General features: G+C 35.1%; 1 protein-coding gene across 1 annotated transcript in view; it reads left to right on the forward strand.

Moving 5' to 3' along the window:
- LOC149142209 (uncharacterized) overlaps positions 1 to 12901 on the forward strand; it is a 90304-nt gene extending 77403 nt beyond the window's left edge. Inside the window, exons 2-3 of the mRNA XM_089451422.1 lie at positions 10051 to 11711; positions 12574 to 12901. Coding sequence (XP_089307548.1) covers positions 10051 to 11711; positions 12574 to 12901 — 1989 coding nt within the window. The remainder of the gene's footprint in view (positions 1 to 10050; positions 11712 to 12573) is intronic.
- Positions 12902 to 26090: the final 13189 nt, after the last annotated feature.

Below are 26090 nucleotides of genomic sequence, written 5' to 3' on the forward strand. Positions count from 1 at the left end.
ATTTACCCTTAATGAGTGATGATTTACTGCCTTGAAATAATTTTCAAGAAATTTGATCGAATGCCTTCAAACTTGGAAAAATCAATAGTTGTTGGACACTTTGCCACCAAATTTATAACCACTATCTTCATTTGCCACCTGTTTTGGATCGTCTGTTTGAAGAAATGAAATTTGTTACTTGAATCTCACCTCAAAACTGCCTTAATCTTCTGCTTGTTGATCTTTTTCCATAGAATCTGGAGGTTATTGAAGCTGCTCTTGGAAACCTGCTAGTCTTCTTTAATTAGGGTGAACACTACCACCTGTATTCTTTACTTATCCTTTGACTATCCCTAGTCAAAATATTGCTCAATTTTTACCAGAGTTAATGATTTTCAAAGCGGTGTTTGCTATGGAATTTAACTCACTTCTCTGATCTACAATTTTCTGCCTATTCCATTTGTAATAAATCAATCCTCTGACCTCATTTCAATATTCTTACTCTTGGTGCTTTCTCCATACAGTTATGCTTATTAGCCATTAAAGCAACAAATATAGTTAACAAGTCTCACAATTGCAACAAATAACAAATTATCCTCTTCAAGGCGATAATTTAAAATAATCTCATCTCTGCAATGTATTAATCATGTTCCTTTGTTTTAAATGGCTTAGCATCCTTTATGTCGTGAAAGTAATTCAATATAAAATCAAACTTCTCTTCAAACATTGAAGTTAACTTCCTGTAGCAACTTGAAACATTTCTTTCTTAGTTTGATCACCAAAAATACTTATTTTTTATGGATATTTGGCTCTTCAAAATATTCTAGTAGGCATTCATTTGAAAGAATAGTGTGGCTCCTTTTCTTCAAATGCTTTTAATGGAATGAAAGAAAATAAGGAAACAACTTTCTGCTGATTGAAATAAGCACAAACTCTCCACTAAACATCTGATTTAGTCTGAAAGCCATAACCATGCTTGGATTTATAAAACCAATTTCTGCATTATAAACCTATATACCAATCAAAATCCAAATAGGAGGATGCCAATGATTGAGAAAATCAATGATCAATTGATGCATATTTCCCTCTCTTAACCAAGATCCTTCCTTTTCTTGGTGTCAAAATCATCTTTCTTCAAATCTCCAACAATTCTAATATAACCATAAAAATGCTTCTTTTTATCCTTTATATTTCCATCACGCTGTAAAATATTTGAATTTTCAAAAATATTTTATTGGATTTCCTGTTGGGATTAAACTTGAAGTCAATCATTCCTTACACAATGGTTCTCTTCACAATACTTATACAATAATTCCACCTCCTGTAACCCAGAAAATGTTGGAGAGAACTTGACAAGTAGTGTGTCTTGAATAACGCTACTTCCATTTACTACTTTCAACATGATTCTAATCCATTAAGACACACAAGGGTTCTGCTCTAAGATCAAATTTTAGAGAATTGAACGTATGTGTAACCAAGTTGTGTGCATCTATGAAACCTTTTGTAAACTTGATTAGAACAACCCTGTCTGCATTTGATTATAGAAAGTGGGGGTGCTCTCGTTGTATACAATAGGCATTGTATAAAGTCACTCCATGCTTTACTCTAGTTATTGTTTGTATAAAGTCACTCCATGCTTTACTCTAGTTATTGTTTATGTTTGTGATACATGTAGTTGATAATATAAATCGAAAATGTACATATATGCGACAAAAACTTTTAAATCATCAGTGCTTTGACATTGACTTCGTGAACATGGCTTTGTTTTGAAAAAGCAAATAGGTATGGGGAGAAATATGAGCATATACCCTTGAGAGAAATAGTAAAATCTACCTATCCAATCACAATTTCATAATAATTCTCACGTTGAAACCAATGGGGACCATCGTGCAAAAAACCCATGTCTCGGAATTTAGAAATTCATCTTCGTTTGCCTAGAAAATGAGCCCAAAAATCACACACTAAAAACAGTACGAAATTTGTTGTTTTTATTTATTTATTATTTAATCAAATCTACGGCTGTGCCTATCTACTCATTCCACTGTGAAATTCTCTTTCTGAGAGTAAAAAGGGCCTTTTCTTTTCCTAATATTTTTCGAAAGAGTGTAAGACAAACACCATCTCTTGAGGAAAAAGAAACTCTTGAAAGGATCACACGTCTTCCTAGATTAATATTTAACCAAAAAACAACAAGAGGAGAGAAGGGAAGAAGTGGAGAAAATTAGAGCAACAAGAAATGAAGGGAAAAGGTCATGGTTGTACAATGGTAAAGTAGTTATTGTAGTGTTTAGGCCTCATGGAAAAACAGGCAACAAGCTGGCAATAAAGAAAAAACAAAGAATTCGATAATAGGGAGGAAAGCAACAAGATCAACATGGATGAAAAGGGGTAAAGACTCAAATTTGAGTCTTATGTGCCAAACTGCAAGCAATCAAATCCTACCCAAGTCTACCTAAGTCTAGTTTGTTGGAATTGTAGAGGTTACCCTTGGAAGAGGGGACCTGGTTTAGAGCCTATTGTGAAAGGTAAAGACATAATTTGTCTAACGGAAACTCATGAACATGATGGTCGCAAAACTCTTGTGTTTGGCGGTTATTTGAAGTTAGCAATTTGGAACAAGGTAGTAGAAAATGGAAAAGGGTATGGGGGAATACAAGTTTTAGTGAAAGAAAAAGAAGGTTGTCACATTCAGCTAATGAAAGTAGGTGCAAATAAACAATATTTATGGTTTAAAATATCAGAAAATGAGAATCACATAAGAATTGCAACATGCTATTTTTCCCCTCAATCTCAAAAACTTACAAAAATAAGGGCCTAGATAGCAAGGATCCATACACAACTTTAAAGAAAGATATTTTCACATACTCTCAGCAGGGATAAGTTCTTTTAGTGGGAGATTTCAATGCTAGAAAAACAAATCAACAAGCTAGTATTCTTTGTTTCAAAGAGGATCACAATCCTATTTGGCTCATTGAAGAGGAGAATCCCCAATGGGTGAGATGTCCATAAGACGACAAAGTTAACAATCATTTTGGAGAGGAGTCGCTTATGCTATGTGGTGCTTTCAACTAAATTATTTGCAATGGTATATATAGATGGAAAAGGTCTGGGAACTTCACTTGCAACACAGACAATGGGGCAAGTGTTGTTGACTATGTGATTTTTTCATAAAGCTTGATATAAAAGATAGATGAAGTTAAGATTGGAGAGAATATTTGGGACTTAAAATTAGACCATAACCCAATTTATATGAAGTTATCATGGTTATAAGAAAGGAAACATAGGAGGAAAACCTAATTATCTCGACAACCACTATCAATGGGAAAATTTCTTCTAACACAAGAAAATTGTACTATCTTCAAGAAAATGCTAGAGAGATTAATTGAGAAGGAGAAAATTGGTTTCCAAAGCTTCAATAGTCATGAGTTAACAAATATAATTCAAAGTGTACTTGAGAAGTGCAAAAGAGAAAAATATAGGAAATCAAAATCAATTTGTTTTCTTGTAAATGCTCAGTTTGATGAGGAATGCAAAATGGCCAGGAGAACCTTGAAAAAGGTAGGCAAGGAGAAGATGAATGTAAAGTTATATAAGCAGATACTAAAAAAAAATCAAGATGAGTTCATGCAAACAAGGCGAGAAGATTTAATATATGTAGGCAAGAATAACCCAAATCTTTTCTGGTAGGAACTTCAACCAAGGAAGAAGCAAATTGAAAATAATATTACAACCAATCAATGGTTTGAATATGTAAGAAAACTTTGTGAGAAAGAATCAGAGGCTAAGCCTCCCCCCTGAATCAACACAGCTACACAAAAATTTACATTACAGGAGGTGGAGATTGGAATTAAGAAGTTGAGAATAGGAAAGGCGGAGGAATTGGTTGAACTTCAAGAAGAGTCTCTAAAATGGGGAATGAACACTCTTGCACCACACATCAGGGGAATATTCAACAACATCATTCAACAAGGATTCCCAAGAGATTGGATAACTAGCCTAACAATACCCCTTTTTAAAAGTGGAGACATTAATAGTCCCTCCAATTATAGAACCATTATGATTAATCCTTTGTTTGCAAAACTTTTTGGCAGCATGGTGGAAAATAGAATCAGTAAGTGGGTAGAAGTAAAATAAAATAGGGAAAAAATGAAAGGAGGTTTTAGGCCAAAGCATTCTACATTGGATCATGGTATCACGCTAAGACACATTATTGAAAAGGTTTGGGGGGACAAAGAAGAAGTATTTTTCTTCTTTGTTGACTTCAAAAAGGAGTTTGAAACAATCCCTAGAGATACGTTGTGGCGTAGAGTGGAAGAACTTGAAATTCCTTTGAATTATAGAGCCATTGTACATAAAATTTATGAAGAAGTGAAATTTAAAATTAGAACCTCAACGGGTATTTTAGAAAGCTTTAGAAGTGACATTGGGGTCAAGCAAGGTTTCCCTCTATCCCCTACTCTTTTTGGTTTATATATTGATAAACTGGAAGAGTGGCTAAATTTGCAAGGTGGAGATGGTGTTCGGTTGGGGAAGTTTGAGATAAAGATTCTTTTATATGTTGATGATATTGTATTTATTGCTAAATCGTCCCATGGATTGCAACTGCACCTATATGCCCTTGAGCATTTTTGTAGAGCAGTGGGGATGCAAGTCAATACTAACAAGACCAAAATAATGATTTTCTCTAATAAAAGGAAGTAGAGCCAACATACATTCTTCTTTGAAGGCAACATTCTTGAAGAAGTAAATGAGTACACGTACCTTGGGATTGATTTCAACAACAACTTAATTGGGAGGATGGTAGAAAGAAGAGAATTTTAGGAGGGTGGAAAGCATTATATGTTCTTCAAAACAGATGTAGGGAGATGAAGTTACTGGATTGGAAAAAGATTAAAGTACTTGTTGGACTCGTAGTCTGTCCAGTGATGCTATATGGGTGTGAATTCTGGCTAGCAACACCCCCATCTCAAAATGGAAACAAATTGAGAAAATCCAAAAACGCTTGATTATGAGCACAGGGGCTTCACTAGGGGGAAAATATTATAGCAGATGGGTTCATATTGGGGAACATATATTGATGTAAAAATGACGTAATATATTGGGGGATATATAGTGGGTAAAGGGTTTTTATATTGGAGAATATAAAAAATGGAGCTCAAAGTTAATGAAAAAAAATTAAGGGGTATAAAAAAATATTAATGAAAAAATGGATACCTACAATGTTTAGTGAAAGTAGGGGTTTTTTTAATCGGGATAGACATATTGGGTACATCTTGGTAGGGGGTTAAATTATGTGATTTTTAGAGGTATTTTCCAATATGTAGTCAAATTAAGGGTATTATTTAATATTCCACGAGCGCGCGTGATATGTTGGAGGTTCATTGAGTGAAGCCACTGAGATCATGAGAAAGTTAAAAATAAAAAGTTCAGTACCTTATGAGATAATGTTGAGTGAAACAAGAGCAATTCCCGTTGAAGCAATTGCTATGGTGCAGCTCATAAGATATCTAAAAAGAATTGAACAAATGGGAGTAGGTAGATGGCCTAATGTTGTCTTCAATGAAGGCATGAGTGAAAGAAAGAAAACATGGATGAGACAAAATTACACATAGATGCAAAAATGAAATATCTATCTCAATGCCTGTCCCACAAATAGCAAGGAGCAAAAGAATTTTATAATGGAGAAGTTTCGTAAATGAGTATGGGGAAAGAGTTGGTTAGAAAGAAGAAGTACAACATTAAGGAATTCAACCCCACACGTGATCTCCAACAAAAATAGTACATTGGAGCTAGCATTTTGTGGAGGGAAAAGGTTTTTATTGCTCAATTAAGAACCAACTCACATAAAATTCAGTGTGAAATAGGATGGTGGAAAAGGCCTAAAGAAGCTTGGGAAGAACATGCGTGTACGTTTTTCACATCTGGGGCAATGGAATCGGCCAAAAAAAAAAAAAATCATTTTGGAATGTGATGTGTTTAAAGACATTAGAGAAAGTTATGGCAATATGTTAGCATCGATTTCTTGGCGTTGTATTTTTAGCGAGGGGATTGTTAGAAGGTTAGGTCAGCTCATCATCAATTTGAATAACAAAATGATTGAATTGCAAAAGGCGAAAAAATAGGGAACTGGTGGTCCCATAGACTATTTTTAGTCTCGTGGACGTTAAAATATAATTTCATTTTTATTTCTTTTGTGGCATCAAACTGCCAAAGACAACCTGAAGTAATGGAAAAATTCATCACAACACTGTGGGAGAAGTGGTATACACAATTCTATAAGTAGAATAGGAGGTGGGGGGGGGGGGGGGGGGGGTGTAGATGGTAAGTGGTTTTTAAGAGGGAGCCCCCACAATTCATCCGGAGTTGGCACGTCAACAAACATAGTTTTGATGATACCATTAATTGCGGACACCCCTGTTTAATTAAACTTCGGATGGGCAAGGGGTCCCGCAATTGAATGTTGGTCGTCGATCCGTGAGTGCCAACACCATCCGTTGAAAATTGCTAGGCGCTTATATCTTGTGCATCTGTCATTAATTTGCAAATTGATCATAATACCTGTCATTCTTATTTATTTTCTCCTTTTGTGTTTGTATATGGGATTTATCCCACATACGTTGAACAAATGCTTTTGTTGGTATTTATATTTTCCAACTAAAAATCATTTTGGAATGTGACGTGTTCAAAGACATTAGAGAAAGTTATGGGAATATGTTAGCATCAATTTCTTGGCATTGTATTTTCAGCAAAGGGATTGTTAGAAGGTTGGGTCAGCTCATCATCAACTTGAATAAGAAAATGATTAAATTGCAAAAGGTGAAAAACCAAGGAACTGGTAGTCCCATAGATTATTTTTAGTCTCGTGGACATTAAAATATAATTTCATTTTTATTTCTTTTATGGCATCAAACTGTCGAAGACAATCTGAAGCAATGGAAAAATTCATCACAACACTGTGGGAGAAGTGGTATACACAATTCTATAAGTAAAATGGGGGTAGATGGTAAGTGGTTTTTAAGAGAAAGACCTTGCCATTCATCTGGAGCTGCCATGTCAAAAAACATAGTTTTGATGATACCATTCATTGCAGACACCCCCTTTAATTAACTTCGGATGGGAAAGGGGTCCCGTAAGTGGATGTTAGTTGTCGATCCGTGAGTGCCAAACACCATCCGTTGAAAATTGCTAGGCGCTTATATCTTGTGCATCCGTCATTAATTTGCAATGTGATCCTAATACCTATCATTCTTATCTATTTTCTTCTTTTGTGTTTGTTGAACAAATACTTTTGTTGGTATTTATATTTGCCAATTCTCCCTTGGCTTGCTATGCTTCTTACTCACTAGACGATGGACTTTCACACTTGTTGAACTTTGATATGAAAATATACTTTGTAACAATTTTGAAAAAAGACTTTCACACTTGTTGAACTTTGATATGGAAATATACTTTGTAACAATTTTAATTTTTTAAAGCAATAATAATAATTTTATAAAAATATAATGATATATTTTATTAAAATTAAAATTATTTAAAATTAAAATATTAATTTTAAAAGAAATAATAATCCAACATCCTTTATTAAACCATTTAGCCTAAAAAATTGTACTTTCACGTGTGAATTTTGATGTGGAAATATACTTTATAACAATTTTGATTTTAAAGAAATAATAATAATTTTATGAAAATATATATAATGATATATTTTAACAAAATTAAAATTATTTAAAATTAAAATATTATTTTTAAAAGAAATAATAATCCAACATCCTTTATTAAACCATTTGGCCCAAAAATGTGTACTTTCACCCTTGTTGAACTTTGATGTGGAAATATACTTTGTAACCATTTTAATTTTAAAGTAATAATATTTTTTTTATAAAAATATATAATGATATATTGTAATAAAATTAAAATTATTTAAAATTAAAATATTATTTTTAAAATAAATAATAATCAAACATTTTTTATTAAATTATTTAGATAAAAAAAATTGTATATCGAGGACTTTGGTCACGAAAGAAAATGACAATTTTGGAATTATATATCAAGGATTCTCGCCAGGAAAGAAAATGACAATTTTGGAAGCTTTTTCTCTAAAAAGAGTGCAAGAAAATGCTACAACATTATAGACCAACTATCTTTCTTCAGTGACATCAAAGACACTCCTTACTATTCCTCCTTACGATTCCTTATGTTGCATGTCATTTCGAGCATCAATCCATCCAACTTGTGATGCTTTCCCATCTTCCTAGGCACTCCTACTCATGGACAAGGGTGTTTTACCTGAAGTCAAGGCATTCTTTCGCATGTGTTGATCCAATTCACTGTGTATATTTTATAAGAAACACCAAATAACAACTCTCGCCTTCTTGCCATACTTAGTCAAATTGTTTTGCTAGATTTTTGGTACTTAGACATGATTTTCCATTACACAAAACTACCTTAGGCATGCTTTTCCAACCTTGAGACTTGTCATCATAACCAATCGAACCATGCCAATTATTGACTCAATATACAAACATAGTTACCAATTACCATCTCTAGGGTATGGTCCTTACATTAGTTCTCTTTCCCTCTCTTTTTAGTGCATTGCATATAAGGATTAACTATCACATGTCTTCATTCACCCCCAATGGACACTAGAGGATGAAAGTGTCAACTTGATATTAACTAGGTATCAAATTGACTTCTCTAATTTACTCAATTAATAAACTAAATAGTTAACTTACTCAACTAATGACTTAAATAGTTAACACATTCAACATTGCCAAAAATCAAATAAATATTATGTTAATATAAAAAAAACACATAACAATTCTATAAATTTGAAAATTTCTAATTTGGGATCATCAAAATTGAATAATGTAATATTTTTCAAAATTACTGTTTTTTTAGAAAGAAAAAAGAAAGAAAGAAATTATTTTAACATCCACAAGGCTGAAGATAGCTATGGGACATATTGCTTCTTCATCTGCTTGATGTATTCGGCCCATTTTTTGTGAAGCTTCACAATAAATGCTCCCAACTTCTCGACAAAGCTGCCAACATATCTCCATAATTTTCCCTATTGTCTTTGAAGGCCTCACATTCTAAATGAAATGCTTTTATGTTTCCACTTTTCCGGAAGAACAAAAAATGCATACTCTTTCCTACCACACTTCTTTTGGCCTTTTCGAGTGCCCTGTTTCACAACAGAGTTGATGAAAATTAGTCCTTAACTTAGCAATAATAATTTTGGCAATAAAAATAAATAAATTTAACATCCTATAATACCCTTTGCAATTAAATTATACAATGCTAAGATTTGATTTATGCAATCCCATCAAATTTCAAAAATGATTTTGATTAGATTTTCAAGTCCACATAATTAGTTTTCTTAGCATTATTTTAAGATGGCAGAAATTAACAAATTCATAAAATGTTTAGATATAACCATACAAGTATATAATGGAGAAGGGATGCAGATTCCATATATCTAAATCGACACAAACGCCATAGTCTAAAACTTATGCTTTTTTGTCCTGAAAGTTATAGAAATTCTCGCCATATTTTGAAAAAATCTTATAGGGATTTTTGTAAATCCAAGTAGAAGTTGTCAAATTTCATAATTTTAGGTGCCCTAGACGTTTTTGATGATGCTGAATCCATTTCCACCATCAAAAACATTATTCAAACACTGCATCTACAAGATTTTTTGAAAATTTTTTGCTCGAATTCTAACCACTTTTGGTCATCCGGGCAATTCCTCCACCTCCGTAGATGACTCCAACACAAACTTAGGTCACGTGAAAGAAGGTAGGGTTTTCATGTGAATCGACCAAAATTCAACCTCCAATGGAACAGAGGAGGAGGTGGTGGGGGCAACCAGAGAAATGTCGCATGTCTTGGTTTATTGGAACAGTTATGTTTGTTTTGTGTCCGATTAAGCCAAGTACCATTGTCCAATGGGAATATGAGCGGAGCTTGGATGTCAACAAAGGGACCACCTAAGAGTGATGAGACACAAGGTCCATGCACAAAAGCGTGAACAATAAGAACTGCAAGTTGAAATTCAATTAATACCTTCAGGACGAATCCTTCAATGAATTTATAAAGAAATGCTGGGAGGACATAATCAATTCACAAGACGCCTTCCTTCTAACTTTTCGGGATAAGGTCCAACTTCTTAGAGATAAAACAAAGTCATGGCAGCATTCAAAGAAGATTAAGGATGCACAGGATCTTATCGACATCAACTCTGAAATAGATGAGATTGTTTCCTCTATTCACACCAGTGGTAGAACAATTGAAAAGGCCTCATCTCTGTGCTCCCTCGAAAGAAAAAAACACGCTCTACTCCTTAAAGAAGAGGCCACCTGGCGGCTCAAAAGTCGTGCCATCTGGCTTAAAGATGGAGACAGGAACACCCGGTTCTTCCACTCCTTTGCAAACGGTCGCAGACTCAAAAGTTCTATATGGAAAATTGAAAACGACCATGGTCAATGCTTCTCCTCTCATCATGAAATCGCAGCGGAGGCCACACGCTTCTTCAGGCAGCAATATTCGAGACAACACAATGACATAAACGACTCTTTCTGGGCGGTTGAACATCTACCGACCATGTTCGACGATGAGGCCAACGATGTTTTCTTCAGGATTGTCACAGAGGAAGAACTTTCTGCAACCATTAAGTCTTTCAGCAAAGACAAGAGCCCCGGCCCTGATGGCTGGCCGATGGAATTTTTTTCCCACTTTTATGAGCTCTTCAAAAAAGATCTCCTTTGCATGGTCGATATGTCTCGTCTTTCTGGCAGCATCAACAGCGCTCTTGCGGCCACTTTTATTGCCCTAATCCCTAAGTCTGAACGACCCTCCTCCTTTGGCGATTATAGGCCCATTTCGTTATGCAATTCTCTTTATAAGATCATCTCAAAAATAATAGCAGACAGATTAAAGAAAGTTCTCAATTCTTTTATATCAAAAGATCAACACGCCTTCCTCAAAGACCGGCTCATAATGGATGCGGTTGCCATGGCTCAGGAGTGTATCCACTCTATCTGCAACAAGAACATCAATGCTGCCGCTCTCAAAATTGACCTCAAAAAGGCCTTTGACAGTGTCAACTGGAGTTTTCTCAATATTCTTCTCTCTAAAATCGGCTTGAGGCCCCAGGCTATTAAATGGATTATGGCATGCGTGGAATCCGTCCAGTTCTCAGTTATTATCAATGGGGTTCCATCAACTTTCTTCCATGCCGAGAGAGGGCTCCGTCAGGGTTGCCCACTCTCCCCGCTCCTTTTTATCTTGGTCATGAACTGCCTCAGCTCACACATCAACCATGCTGTGGACGAGGGTAGATGCAAGCCGGTCCGTATATGCAGGGACATCTCCCTCTCCCACAACTTTTTTGTTGACGACATTCTTCTTTTCGTCATGCTCTGCAAGCCATCCTGGATATTCCTCTTCATGCTTTTCAAAAAATTCCAGGCTGCTACAGGTCTCTCGATCAATGGTGGGAAATCAGTGCTATATCATAATAACTCGGATCCTGCTTTGGCCCAGTGGATCGCTCAACGTTTTGGAATCAATCTTGCTCTCATTAAGGAAGGCTTTACCTATCTGGGTTTCTGCCTTAAACCAATGGGGTATCATTGTTTGGACTGGGCATGGCTGGTGGACCGCTTCCTCCTCAAGATCTCTCGGTGGGAAATGCGTCTTCTCTCACTTGCTGGACGATACATCCTGATTCGGTCTGTCCTCACTCAACTATCTGTATATTGGCGTCACCTCTTTCTCCTTCCAATCTCTGTTATCAAACAATTGAACTCCATTGCTGCCATCTTCTTGTGGAGCGGCCGATCCTCCCCCAACAAACTCCTTTTGGTTAAGATGGGCTCTATCTCTCGCCCAAAAGAGAAGGGTGGATGGGGCCTTCTTGATATGCATCTCTTCGGCAAGGCGCTCATATGTAAATCCTTACAAAGAGGCTTATTTGGTGACGGCCCGTGGAGTCTCTTGATAAAACAGAAGTATCTTAAAGGCCGTCCCTTGGCTCACTGGCTCCATCGAACCACTCTTGGCATTCGATGTGGCTCCCCCATTTGGAACAGTTTTAAAAAGATTCATCCTTTCTTCAGGAGTCACCTCAAATGGACTCTCTTCTCTGGCTCCTCCATCCTTATTGGTATAGACCCCACTCTTTTCAACCTGGAGTCTATGATCCCCCCTACTCTCCTCCTTTTTTTCCATTCTAGAGGCTTATTCACATGGACCTGCCTCATAGACTCCTGGTCGTCTCTTCATCCGATTTGGAAATCCGACCTCCAGCTCGCCATCCCTCCCCCCCTCCGCCCCCTATGGCTATCCTTCACATCCCATTTCTCCCACCATGGGATTGTCCAACATGGCACAAAAGACTCCCTCATTTGGTCCATCGACTCCACCATCCATCACATCTCCGTCCGGAAAATTTACTCCTCTATCATTGCTGATCTCCCTCCCCTTCCCTCTATTTTTCCAGTTAAGCTTTGGAAGGCCCCTTGCCCTCTAAAAACCATACTTTTCTCTTGGCTGCTCTTCTCTGATAAGAACCTCTCCTGGGATGTTTTATAGAGGAAAGGTTGGCACGGTCCTGGCAGATGTGTTCTTTGCCTTCAGGAAAATGAATCCAATTTACACATGTTTCTCCAATGCCCTGCTGCCCAAGCAATCTGGTATGAACTCTCGTTGCTTCTCAGTTTTCCTCACTGTTTATTCTCCTCCGTACAGGATGCTTTTTTATGGTGGGCAGATCAAAGTTCTGATAGACAGGCTCTCTTCTGCCTCACATGCTGGAATATCTGGACATGGCGGAACCGGCGCATCTTCCAGGCCTCCTGCCTGCCGCTGTTCTCCATTCTGCCTTTTATCATGGGATCTATGCCCTCTCAGATCTGATTGAAGAGTCCACCTTCAACATGCGCACTGGAGCGTTGGATTTAAAATATATGTACATGGCACATGTTTTTCCTATGGCTGTTACATTTTGTTTATCTGGTTCCCTCTATATTACAGGCTCTCTCTTTTTATCGCCGCTGCTCCAAGCTCAGCAGATGCTCTCTTTTTTATTTTGATACATGTCCTCACATGCGCTCACATACACTCTATATATCCTTCATGCTGCTGTTTATCCGTCGCAATTGACATATGCGCTCATTCGGATCCTTTTTTCCATATATCTCCAAGACTGCGGTCTTCAATTGTATCCATGATCCATATATTTTTCTCAATATATAACATGCTGATTTTTTCCTACTGAAAAAGACAGTGGGCAGGGTTCTTACCCACTGCTGATCAATTCAAATCGACAGGGTTTTCCGTTTCCTATTATTTATTCAGCCGGATTTCAAGCCTTCCCTTTGCTATTCCCAGCGATGAGGCTCAACAATGTGGACGATGCTACAAACAACTTATAAATTTCCTTTGAGGGTAGAATGACGCATCCATCCCACTGGGGCATTATGCTTGAGGAAAGTTAATTTTATATTTTAAAAATTATAGGTAAAATTTTCTTTTAAATTTCTCATTAAAATATTAGAACTTTCCTATTAAAAAATTACATAGAACGTTAATATTATATATATATGTATGGGGTTAATTATATATATATTTTCATAATTTTTTTTGATAATAATTATTTGTTATTAAAATTACATTTGTGATTATTTGTATAAAATTCAATTAAAAGGGTTTAGTTTATGTTATTTACTACAAATATTAATTTAGACACACTTATTATTGAATAAATTTGGATCCTAAAGAGATAGTGACTCACATATAAATTTTGTGTTACTTAGAGATTAGTGACTCACATATAAATTTTGTGTTACTTAGAGATTACTTGAAGCCAAATAATATCTAATATTTCATATTTTATGTTAGACTTCCGTAAGTTTTTGTTATTTATATTATTATTATTATTATTTTGGATCTTCTTAAATAGATAAAAATGGTTAATATTGAAAATAGGTATAGAGGGTATCTGATTGAGGAAAGATCATTTCAAATTTTAAAATTTTGATAAAAAATTAATAATATAATAATCTTTATAAGATGTATACCCTCAAATTTTAGGTATATTGAATTTTATACACTAGAATTTTTATTTTTATTTATTTATTTTTTATTTTTTCTGTGATTAAAAAGATAGTTAAGATTTAATGCCCAATGAATATTTTTTGTTTAATAAAGGGATGGGATTTGGCATATCATGTTGTGCCTCATCTTAGTTTAACAACTTTTATTTATGTAATTGTGTTCACCCTCCACGTGGTCTCCACGCCCCCCAAGTGTCCACATGTCCTTGATTCAGATTATCCTACAATGCTCCCCATTTGCATTCTCCTCAGAGGTGTTGTTGGTTACTTGCAGGATCGGTTGTCAGGGCTTCCTGTGGAGGTCTATTTAGCGAACGGCTTGGGAGGCGAATTTCGCTACTAGCAACAAACATTGTTTTCTTTCTAGGAGAAATTCTGATGAGAGTTGCACCCAATTATGTTGTGCTCATAGTGGAGAGATTACTGGTCGGGTTGGGTATAGGCGTGGCTTCAATATATGCACCTTTTTATATCTTTGAAATTTCACCACTCAAAGTGAGGGGCGCAATGTAGTCTCAATGCAATATTTGCACCCTTTTATATCTCTGAAATTTCACCACTCAAAGTGAGGGGAGAAATGTAGTCTCAATGCATTTCTCCTTATTGGTGATAAATTATTGTCATACATTGTCAATTATGCTTTCACCAAGATAAGAACATTAATGCAACATAATGTTCTTATGAAGCGTTGTCATAGTTTTCTAGGTCTCATATTGTTAATTATGATACAAACACCAAGGACATGGAGATGGATGCTTGGAGTTGGCGTAGATGTTCCTTTGGATCTGCAATTTACATTGATGATATTCTTGCCCAAATCTCCTCAATGGTTGTGCAGAAAGATATCATATACATCCCTCCTTTCAACATTCTTTATATTTTCTCTGAAACTATCTATAAATCTTGGTAGGTCATGATCCAAAAACAATACACTATGACGTTGCATCCAACTTTTTAGGTTTCCATCTCATGGATTTTTTTATATTTTTTGGCAGATGATGTATTATAAAAACGAGAATGGGAAACTCAGGCCGTTGTGACAAGATATATCTAGATGATAAAGAAGTCGAAGCTCAATCTAGCACATTGAGAAAATTGGTTGCAAATGAGAAGGAACAAAATAACAAATTTTGATTTGGTGATCTATGGCATAAGAAAGAAACTCGAATTGCACTTATTGTTGGTGTTGGGATTCAGGTAGGGTTTTTAATCTTTGATCCATAGTTCAAATCTAGATTTAGTTTACATAGTGATCTTGGATACAATTTAACAATAGGATGTTGTGATGCAGATTTAAGATTATTTTAAGGATAATTTTCGAAAGACTATTGTTTTCAGAAGCTTGTCGCAATGAGAATTTTCAAGAGTCTATTTTAACTCAATTATAGTAAATGTGAAGGACTATATTCGATATGCAGATTAAAGTTAAATTTAATTACAAAAGAACACTCCCCATTACCACCAAAAACTAAAAATATCCATGTAAATATGACAATTTTCTTGTTAAATTTATATCTCAGACAATATTGCATTCTAATTTATTATGGTTGTTTTTTGAGCAGATTTTTGAGCAATTTGTAGGCATCAATAGTGTTCAACAATAGAGCAACTGGCAAGATTTGCATCGATCTCAACTTCTCTCTTGCTTTCCTTTGGAACATCTAGATTGAATGTGGTGGGCACTAATCTGTTTTTGTATGATTGGTTTTGATGTGCTAATAACAATTACAGATTTATAAACATGTGCTTGCTTCTTGCTTTTTGTGCTGAGGTTTCGTTAGTTGTTGGTGCTTACAAAAATGTAAATTTCCTTAAGTTAAATAAGACATTCATGAGAAAATAGCTTCAAAAACTAATAATGAACAACAAAATATACAGTGCAACAAACCATCAAAGAGACACATTAACACAATATTTTGATGAAGGAGTTCATCCCTCCTGGGCTACATCTCCTTGGTCCAGCTTCTATGGCTTGGGCCTCTATATTAGCTCAATGTGGCAAAATTGTTGTTTACAAAGTCTATGGCTCCTAATACTTGCACCAATGTGTTCAAAATGTCCAAATTAGCCAAGAACACCTCTTTATGAGCTCAATTTGGTCAAAAATTGCTCAAGATATGTTGCATTCAAATTTTCCCTAGGAAACCCCGCTAAATCTGGAGAGACTCCAGTTAAGTCCACCAAAATTGGCAATTCCGCCGAACTTAGCGTGCCACCAAATCCACTACCAACTTAATCCGAAATTAAAGCGGGTTTAATTAAAGGCTAAAAAAAATCAATTAACTTAAGAGTGATTAGCGCACTAAGCCGTTATCCTATCCGTTGACCCTTGGTTATACGCTTGTGGTCGCATGGGGTGGGCGTTGGCCTGCAGGGCTAGCTCCCCTCCTTTCCCCCACCATCAACATTGTATTCGTTAAATACAATTCGTGGGCACTGCTTTTTAAATTCCTTCGATGGTTCAACGACAAAGGCATTGGTATTGGGAGGGGAAGGTCACGGGTTCAAACCCGCCCTCTGCCCATCCCATATACATTTTGTGATACAATGTATGGTTTGGACCTTTGCATTTAGCGTGGACCTTGAACTTTGGTATAATATATAGTTCAGAAATTTGATATAATGCGGATTTGTTATGTTTATTCTATATATATATATATATATATATATATATATATATATATGTATCTATATCTATATCTATATATATATATGTATATATATACATACACACACACACACACATATATATATATATATATATATATATATGTGTGTGTGTGTGTGTGTGTGTGTGTGTGTGTGTATATGTATACATACATATATATATATATATATAGTTTAAAAATCTATATAATATAAATAATAATTATATATATAATAATAATATTAAAATAAAAACAAATTCAAATTCCACCTTGGAGCCAATTAGGCAATTTCACCTTCACATAATCAAACTGGCAAATTCGGAGGTGACACTTGTCACAACCCCATTGGGTGAAAACTGAAGAAGATTCCCCTTGCTGACTGGACTGCCATGTCATCATTCTATCCTATTCTACAATTTTTTTAACTGTTTAGGAAAACGAACAACAGACCTTTTCTCCTTCATTCGGATTCCGTTTTCAGTGAAACAAATTGCGTTGCGATCATCTTGATGAGATGGACGCAGTCGTATAGTTTTCCAGCCAATCCGAGAACTTTGATTTTTGAGCTAAATATTGAGCACCTGATCAGGCACGATCATCAACATCTTCTTGCTAGATAAAACTCAGAGGATAAACCTAACAATCTAAAAAAATTTCTTTCAATTAAAAAACAGAACATATATTCATTATAAATGAGGAATGTTTTACATTTGCATAGTTCATTTACATTCATCATATAGGCCTAGGGGCGAGCCTGGAGGACCAAAATACTATTCAAAATTCAAAACATAGAACCCCACTAGAAATGGGAGCATTGCAAGAACCCCACTAGAAATGGGATCAAGGATAAGAGAATCCCCAATGATAGAAATTTTCTCCATGCCCATCCATGAAGAAAATTTCAAAGCACACCTCATAAAGCTATCATTTATTCCCTTATGTCGTCTCCCTTGCCTTCATACCAACAAAATACGTAATGTGATGAGGGATCAATTCTCAAGAACAGACCACAACCACATATGCCTCCAGAAGCAGCCCCATCAAAGAAACAAATGGGAAAAAAACCAAACATATCAAGTAGATAAATGGTGTGGGAGTGAGCCTTAGGGGTTCGAGGGCCAATTTCCATGAAGAAGGCAACAATTTTCAAGGAAACTTGATTTGTATCCAAATTTTACCTTCAACAATGAGATCATTATGAGCCCTCCATATCCCCCACAGGACATATAATGGAACAATCCTGTAAGCAAAAGCACATTGAACCCTAGACATGAAGCAGGCTACAATGGAAGATACATATCGAGTAACAGATACTCCCAACAATAGTGATAGCTCCATCCAAACAACAGAAGCAAAGGGGAAGTGTAAGAATAATTGTCTCTCTTGCATTATTTGGTAGCTTATTATGCTATACTTAAAGGTATTTTCCATTGATAACCAAAACAACAACATTGCCATTTCCAAGAACATCATGTGCCCATCATACAATTCCACCACTACAACTTGGGACTGTATGTAATGTATTAACATTAATCTTGAGTGTGGGTGTAGCTCCTACAAAAAAAAAACATGTATCTTTCACATTATAATATTGGAAAGTACACACAATTTGATTACGATGATTAATTTAGGACTTTAACTATCATTTGGAATTGGTTTTTTAGCTTTCATTAGGATCATGTTTAATTTCAAATCCAAAAGCTCAAGATTTGTGTCATGCAGAGTTTCATCAATGGTTTTTGTGAGTATGCCATTCTGAATATGGGTGGCTGGCTCTTCTTTTCTTGGGGCCTTGCATAATTTTTTATGCCCTAGGAATGGATACAATTCCATGGATATTCAACTCAGAGGTATATCAACCAAATTTTATTTTCAAAATTTGATTGACATATAAAGTATGGAAAATGATACCTATCATCGTATATCAATCACGTTTGCTATGTGGTTGTGCTAGTACATAGGAAAAATTGTGTAAATAATTTTTCCATGAATTGTGGATAACGTTATGTCTCGCAACACTGATAGTCACTTGGAAGAAACATAAACATAAAGGTCATGTTTCACCATGAGTTTTGGTGTGATGGTTGGTTGATAAGAAGAATGATATATAACAACTTTGTATTGTTACAAAGTTTTGAATTTTTTTACGATTAAAAGTGATGTGTTATGTATTTAAGTGATGATTTGTTTAATTAATTCAAAGGAATTAAGTTTTTGTTTTTTTAAGCAATATTGGTCTTAACTCAGTCTAACACCAATTAATACCAAGGGTAAACTGATCTAATTAATGAGTTGAAGACATATTTCAAGTCTACTGAAGGCCTATTCACATGGTTGGGCATGCCTTTCGACTTGACTATTGCACTAACAATGTTCAAGATGACGATGGATTATATTATGCAGCGATTCACTAATTCGTTTATGGTCATATGCCTAGATGACATCACCATCTTCAAAAAAACCTATGAATAACATCTCAAAGACATTTAATAACTTGTGGTGAGCACCTCTCGACGACATAGGCTATATATCAACTATAAGAAGTGTTCACTCAACAAATAGATAACTCAATATTTAGGGCACATTTTGTATGAGCATGGTGTGCATGTAGATCCAACCAAGGTCCAAATCATTTGTAACAAGCTAGACCTAAATATGTTAATAATTCTTACATTTTTGCATTGGTGTTCTTTCTATTAACGAGGCAAAATAACCGCCAATGGTTAGGGGATATCCTTGGTATGAAGTCTCAATTAAACATCACGATGTTTGGGATAGGAGTCCCATCCAAAATATTGGCCTGACTGCCATATCGTGTTTGAGTGAGAATTAGATTTTGGACAGAGTGAGCAAGAAGAAGGGAAATCCCAATAAGACTTTTGATGAGATGCAAGTTAGAATATCTTATGGAAATACCTTAAGAAAGAGATACAAAGAATATTACAAGAGATCAGAAAGAGGACATGAATCTCAAAGAAAGAGTGATAACAAACTTTTGTTAAGATGCATGAATAAAGAGGTGTACTAGTTACTAATTGTAAAATAGTTCACAATTAATAACTAGTGTGAAAGAAAATATAAATCAACAAAAAATTCCATGTAAGCTATAAGTTTCTAATTAGCAAAATAGTTAATTAACCTTCAACACATGAAGAACAATCACATACCATTAAACAACAACAATAATTATCTTATAAAATTCAACAACACGTGAAAAAAATGCTTTCCTCTGCCCAAAAGAGCTTCTCAATATTGATGCTAAAATATCCCATGCATAATTATAGAAAATATCCAAGAGACCCAAAAGTGGGAATGCAAAAATGTAACTTGATATTCAAAAGAAATGTACAAGTTTTCCCTTTCAAAGTGCTATGAGGAGTCCAAAACTAAAAGTCCTTTATAACTAGCCATGAAAGTATATTTATACAAAGTTAGGTGACTCTTGACTCTTCACCTTCTATGACTTCTCAAATACCATCTGACTTTTCAACTTTTCTCATATCTAATGTCCATTTTAATTTTAATTTTAATTCTACTTTATTTACATAATTATATGAAAGTTACAAATAGTTAAATAAACATCCTTCATGACACTAATTCCAAAATAGGAAAGGCTTGAATTTGTAATTCTTGAGTCAAGTAAGCATGCCATGCTTTGTAATTGGCAACTATGAATAAGACTTTTTTTGATATCAAATTTTCATAGACGATCTCAAATTTGAAAGAACTAGGCAATGCTATTTTCATATTTGATTATACTTGGTTGAATAGTGTGGTGAGCATTGTGTGCAAATTTGTTATTCCACCACATGCTCCACAATAACTTCCCTGGTAAGCTTGAGGTCCTTGTGAGTGATAGCCAACTTGTATGCATCTATCATTTCCTAAATTTCTTGTTGGATCTCTTGTTTTGGCCTTTTTTCTCCACACGCTCCAATTATGAGACCCAATAAGAACCTCTATCATGCTATGATTTTTCTAATAATTACTCAGTATTTTGGCTACATCTTTCCCTAGTTTTTCTTGGGCTTGGTTGATCAACCTAATTTATTCCTTAGCCCTTTCCTTTCCTACTTCATGCCTTCTTGGTAAGTCAGTTGGTGCATTAGGATACTCTATGTTCCACTGATACATTATTTCCACAATGGTTGAGGCTTCCTTCAACAACATACCTTCTTCCTTGAGTGCATTTTGAATGGCCATAAACATGGAGGATATTTTTTTAAGCTTGATAATTTCTTTGTTGCTTCATAATATCTTCTAACACTGTGTTTTCCTATAGTGTTGTTTCTTGGAAATCATTGGGAGCTTGAGGTTAACAAAGTTTGGTTTTCTTTATGAAGCCTCTCATTTTCCTGTTATGAATTGGTTAGGTTCTTCTCTAGTTTTTACCTTATTTAGCATTTGCTCGATGTTTCTTTCCATAGTGGCAGAGAAGTTTGATATTGTTGAAGCAATTGCTAGAGGATTATTTGTAGTTTCTAACACTCTATATCATTGAATAGTCACCAAGATTTGATTTTCTGATTCATGGAATAAATACATGCGTCTTTCTTGAACAATTTTGCTATAGCCACGATCAAACCTAAAAATTACAAGATATAGAACTTGAGTTTCTTCACCAACTGAGATTCCCATCTCTCCAAGTGGTAGGTGTCCTCTAATGAGTGGTATGGAAATTGCGGTAGCATGATCAACATCCATGTTTGTCAATATGACTTGAGTTTCCTTCTTGGCATGCTCCTTTTCTCTGATCTCCTCTTATGCCTGCTTATATGTTGTCTCTTTTGCTAGTCTTTCTGCGTCGTGTTTCCTTGTTTATTCTGCTTGTTTTATTCTTTCTTCCTCCCACTTATTATTTTCATTCTCTTGTTTTATTCTTTCTTCCTCTTAATTCTCCTTCTTATTCTCTTCTTGTTTCCTCCTTTCCTCTTCCTGTTTTTTTCCCTCCTCTTCCATTTTGGCCTTTTGTTATGCTTTTAATTTTGTTTTGCATTTCTTTCTTGGTTGCTTCCTTTTCTCTTTCCCTCTTTTGGGAAACCTTATTATATTTAGAATCTTTTCCTTTGCATGATTATCCATTTTTAGGTTCATCACCATTTGTGGGTTGAGAGACACTATCCTTCTTTGGTACATCTACAACCACTGTAGTATTGTAGAAGTTTTTGATCTTTTCTTCCTCTTAATTTGTGCTTGATATGTATGGCCAATTAAACTTTAACAACATACAGTGAGCCATTGCAATGCCTCTGGGATCATATCTACGGTAACTTAGCTCACCAAATTTGAGGCATTCCAAATCACCAGCTTCAAATTTTGTTTCTTTATAGCTTTTTACACAATATGTGCCCAGGTAGATTAGTAAAGTAGGCCATGGTGTTTTCTTTTCTTATATTAACATGCCTCCAAGTCATGTTTTCACTTTATATGCCACTTCCTATAGGATCAATTTGTTACTGACAAATAGAGGAAGTTAATGGGGAGGTTTTTGGGCTTTGAATACTCTAATGTATGTAGAATCCACCAGCATAAACTAATCAACTATATCTTGTAGTGTTTCTTTAGCTCAATTGGACATGCAGAGTGACTCAGTGTCAAAGATAATGTGATACAAGGGAGAGATAAAACCTTCAATTATCCTGTGATAAAGTTCCCTATAACTAGTTTCCCATAAGTTCCCGCAATAGATGTGCATAGGTCGTATGTCTAGAGAGAAGGTCCATCTCCATCCAAGTAAGTCAAACTGAAACTTTGACCACACACCATCTAGAATATATGATGTGATGTAGAATTTAGGTTGTCTCCCTATGAGTATATTTTGAGCTTCTTTTACTCTTATATGAATGGAGGTAGCTAGGATTTTCACCCAATTGAACATGCTTCCTTCTTGGGCACAAGTATATGTTAATGGCACCCAATTTATTCATATTTCTCTGCATCAATTCAGCCATACAATCAACAATTGGTATGCTTTACTTTATAACTTGGCATTGTAGACCCCATCTACTCTTATTCAGAACTTGGAGGGGTCTTACCACCATGTATTCATGATAGCCTTATTGGCTAGGCCAAAAACTTCATACCCATTTGTTGTGAGTGGTACCTATGTCTAGGCAATTTGTAATATTCTGCAATGTAGGGATATATATCGATATCTCTTCACATTTTGATACACTTCACCATCTTCCTCATCCTCAGGAATTTCTTTGTGGGTAAATAACCAATATATCGTAGACTAGGTTATTGACATGGATTTGTCAATGGAGCATACTATATTTTGGTATGTTGGGGTTGAGGCTATGGAACTTTATTCTGCCCCTTCTTCAACATCTTCAACAATTTCCTTGCTTGATCTCATCTTAGGTGGGGCCATATCTCCTATTGATGAGAAAATGTTAAGATGCTACAAATATGCTATACCTAAAATTTCAAAGATATTCATCATGATACACAATGTTAGAAAATTAAATAAAATTCAGTGTGTAGCACAAGGGAATGGGTTTGTGTATAACAAGTTAGTGCACTACGACACAAGGAGGGTTTATAGTCTACATGGAATGGATGTGCTACGGGGAGGATGCACTGAGGGTAAATATTATAGTGGCACAATTAACAATAGTAGTGCTAGATAAGTGGACAACATCGTTGCATAGGGATGAGTGATATACTGCACATAGATTTTGCATCGCAGTACAAAAGCCAATAATGGTGGCACTATTGATTGTAGTAACTAAGCTCTAGGTTTGTGTTGTTGACCTGGAGAGAATCATTAACTAAACCGAAGGCTTGTGTTGCTACGCTAGGAGGAGAGGGAGATCATAGGTTAGGATGTGTTCTATAACACAAAGCTTATTTGAAGTGATGCACCATGTTGTAGGGAAACACAAGAGATCATGTTGTTCCACAGTTGGGAAAGTAGAGAAGGTAGAAAATAGGCTAAGTGTGGGAGAAATGGGGCTTTGCAAATGGGAGGAGGAATGGGAAGACTGGCAGAGTTAGTAAGAATATCAAGGGAAGAAATGGGTTTAATAGTGTGCATGAGAGTATATATAACCTTCGCGGGTATAGGGGAAGGTCTAGGGTTAGAGAATTGAATGGTTGCACAAAAGATGAAACATAAATATAGAAATAATTACAAAGTTGGGCTCAAAGGCCTACTTGATGTGTGTCATGATCATTACATCCTTAGCATCAATGTATAACTTAGGAGGAGAGGAAGATATTTCGTTATACTTCAATGCAACAACGAGAAAGCGGATCTTGTGACAAAGATGCACTATGAAAATGGCTTGCGGGTTTTGTGCTTTTATATTTTTTTCACACGTGTGAGGGGTGTTAATGCACATTAAATTCTATCTCGTGAGAAAATTTGTTCAATGAACTAAGGTGATGTGCTAAGATGCAATATTGTGCAATGTTGAGGGATTATACCATGATGTGTTGACATGCGATGTAAAAAAAAACTATATTGCATTATGTAGGAGCATTGCACTGTGTAGGAGCAGTACACTGTGCTAAGATTCTTTTAATTTGGAGATGTTTATCACTTGAAAACAAAATAATGGAGACTCCAAATATGCCAAAAAATTTGGGGCTATTGTAGCTTCTACAACACTTTCATATACTTTAGTCCCTAACATATGTGAACAATGGTACAACTAAGACTAAGTTTATTTGGGTTGAAGTACAACAAAAAACATTTGAGGAGATATAATGTCACATATGTAAGGCATGAGTAATGTCTCTACAAATTGTAATAACCATTCAAATCAAGACAAATAACTCAAATTGTTTCATTAGTGTAGTTGTCACAAATCATGAATACCTAGGGTATCATCATAGTGAGACACTCTGTAACATAGCTCATAAGCACCTGGTCTATGAAAGGAAGCTTTATCTTATTATCCAGTTCTGTGAATAATGGAATCATCATACTCTAGGAAATAAAATTGTCATCCATGCCAACCATAGTCCTAGTTAATTTATATAGACACGTGGGAATTTATAGAATGACACAAATTAGTAGTGGTCTATGTATTTTTAACAATTCCACATGAACATCAAATACAAGAGAATAAACACCATTCAAGTTGTATACTATCCAAACTAACTATTAGGATATTCAGATATTTAGGAGTTAGTTAAGTTCAACTTAGTCTATTTTGTCTATCAGGTAAAATTATGTTTTTTACTGTATTTCTTTAGTACGTATTAACATGCATTTGTAGCTAAGTAATGTGAGGTCATAATATGTTCTAGAAATAGAGTGATATGAGGACACATATTATCCTTTATATTAAAGACTATTAATTTGTGGCTAGAAACCTGATTAGTCCATAATATTTATTTAAGGAGCATGGAGGGCCATTTTTTCATGATCAATTGTGAAAAAATACCATATATACAATTTTATTTTGTATTAATAAAATTATCTCAAGTGGCCACATTAATTAGGGTCATGGGCTATTTCCCTCTTAGAGGATTTTAACCATGTAAAACAATTGATGTTATGATATTTGATTTGGTTGTGTGAGTGGTTACTTAAGGTGTTTGTCCTGTGCGGAATACCTTGTTTTGCTAAACATGGTATCAGATCCTATTTGAAGATTTTCCCTGATTATTTATCAAGATCTTAAACCTGTGTAGCCCAATTTATGGGTTCTGCTATTTTCATGCAATTCTAAACTGAGTGGATTATTTTGTTCTATCCAAAGCATTGGTTTTAGTTAGAAATACTTCTCATTTCGCTCGAAAAGTTTATGTTTGCTCGAGATTTAACAATTTTTGTTAGACATAGGAGTGTACATTCTAAATACACCTTATTATTTGTTTTCTATAATTAATATTTTTGTTCTTTTTTATTCCCATTTTTCCATTGTTTCTAGTTTGTCTATGTTCTTTGTTGTGCACTTTATGCAATATCAACAAATAAAAAATATAGCAAAAAGTAGTTTATTTATTTCTTTCTATGTGTGCTCTTTTTTGTGTGTTTTGTTTGTCTCGGAAAATCATAAGTATCGATAGAAATTGCATTTATTGAGTAAGTTAATTGATATCTAACTCCATTATTGTTGAGATTTTAAAAAATTGTTTTCAAATTTTAGTTTGTTTTTGTATGTAATTATGTGGAACTTTTTAAAGGAAAAAACAAGGGTTTTGAGGTAAGCACACACATCAAGGAAAAAATAGGCACCCCTCATCCTTCATCAAACTTGTTATATATTGAGTGTAACTCACTTATTGAAAGTTACTTTATTTAGAAGAGGTCTCAGAGTTCAAGTCCTTTTTTCAAGTTCCATTCTAAAAAAATTCATAAAATCTTAAATGATTTCATAACTTTATTGTA

This window comes from Pinus tabuliformis, chromosome X (assembly GCF_031772625.1).
Source record: "Pinus tabuliformis cultivar Carrire ecotype Pingquan chromosome X, CPIR1, whole genome shotgun sequence".
Taxonomy (NCBI): Eukaryota; Viridiplantae; Streptophyta; class Pinopsida; order Pinales; family Pinaceae; genus Pinus; species Pinus tabuliformis.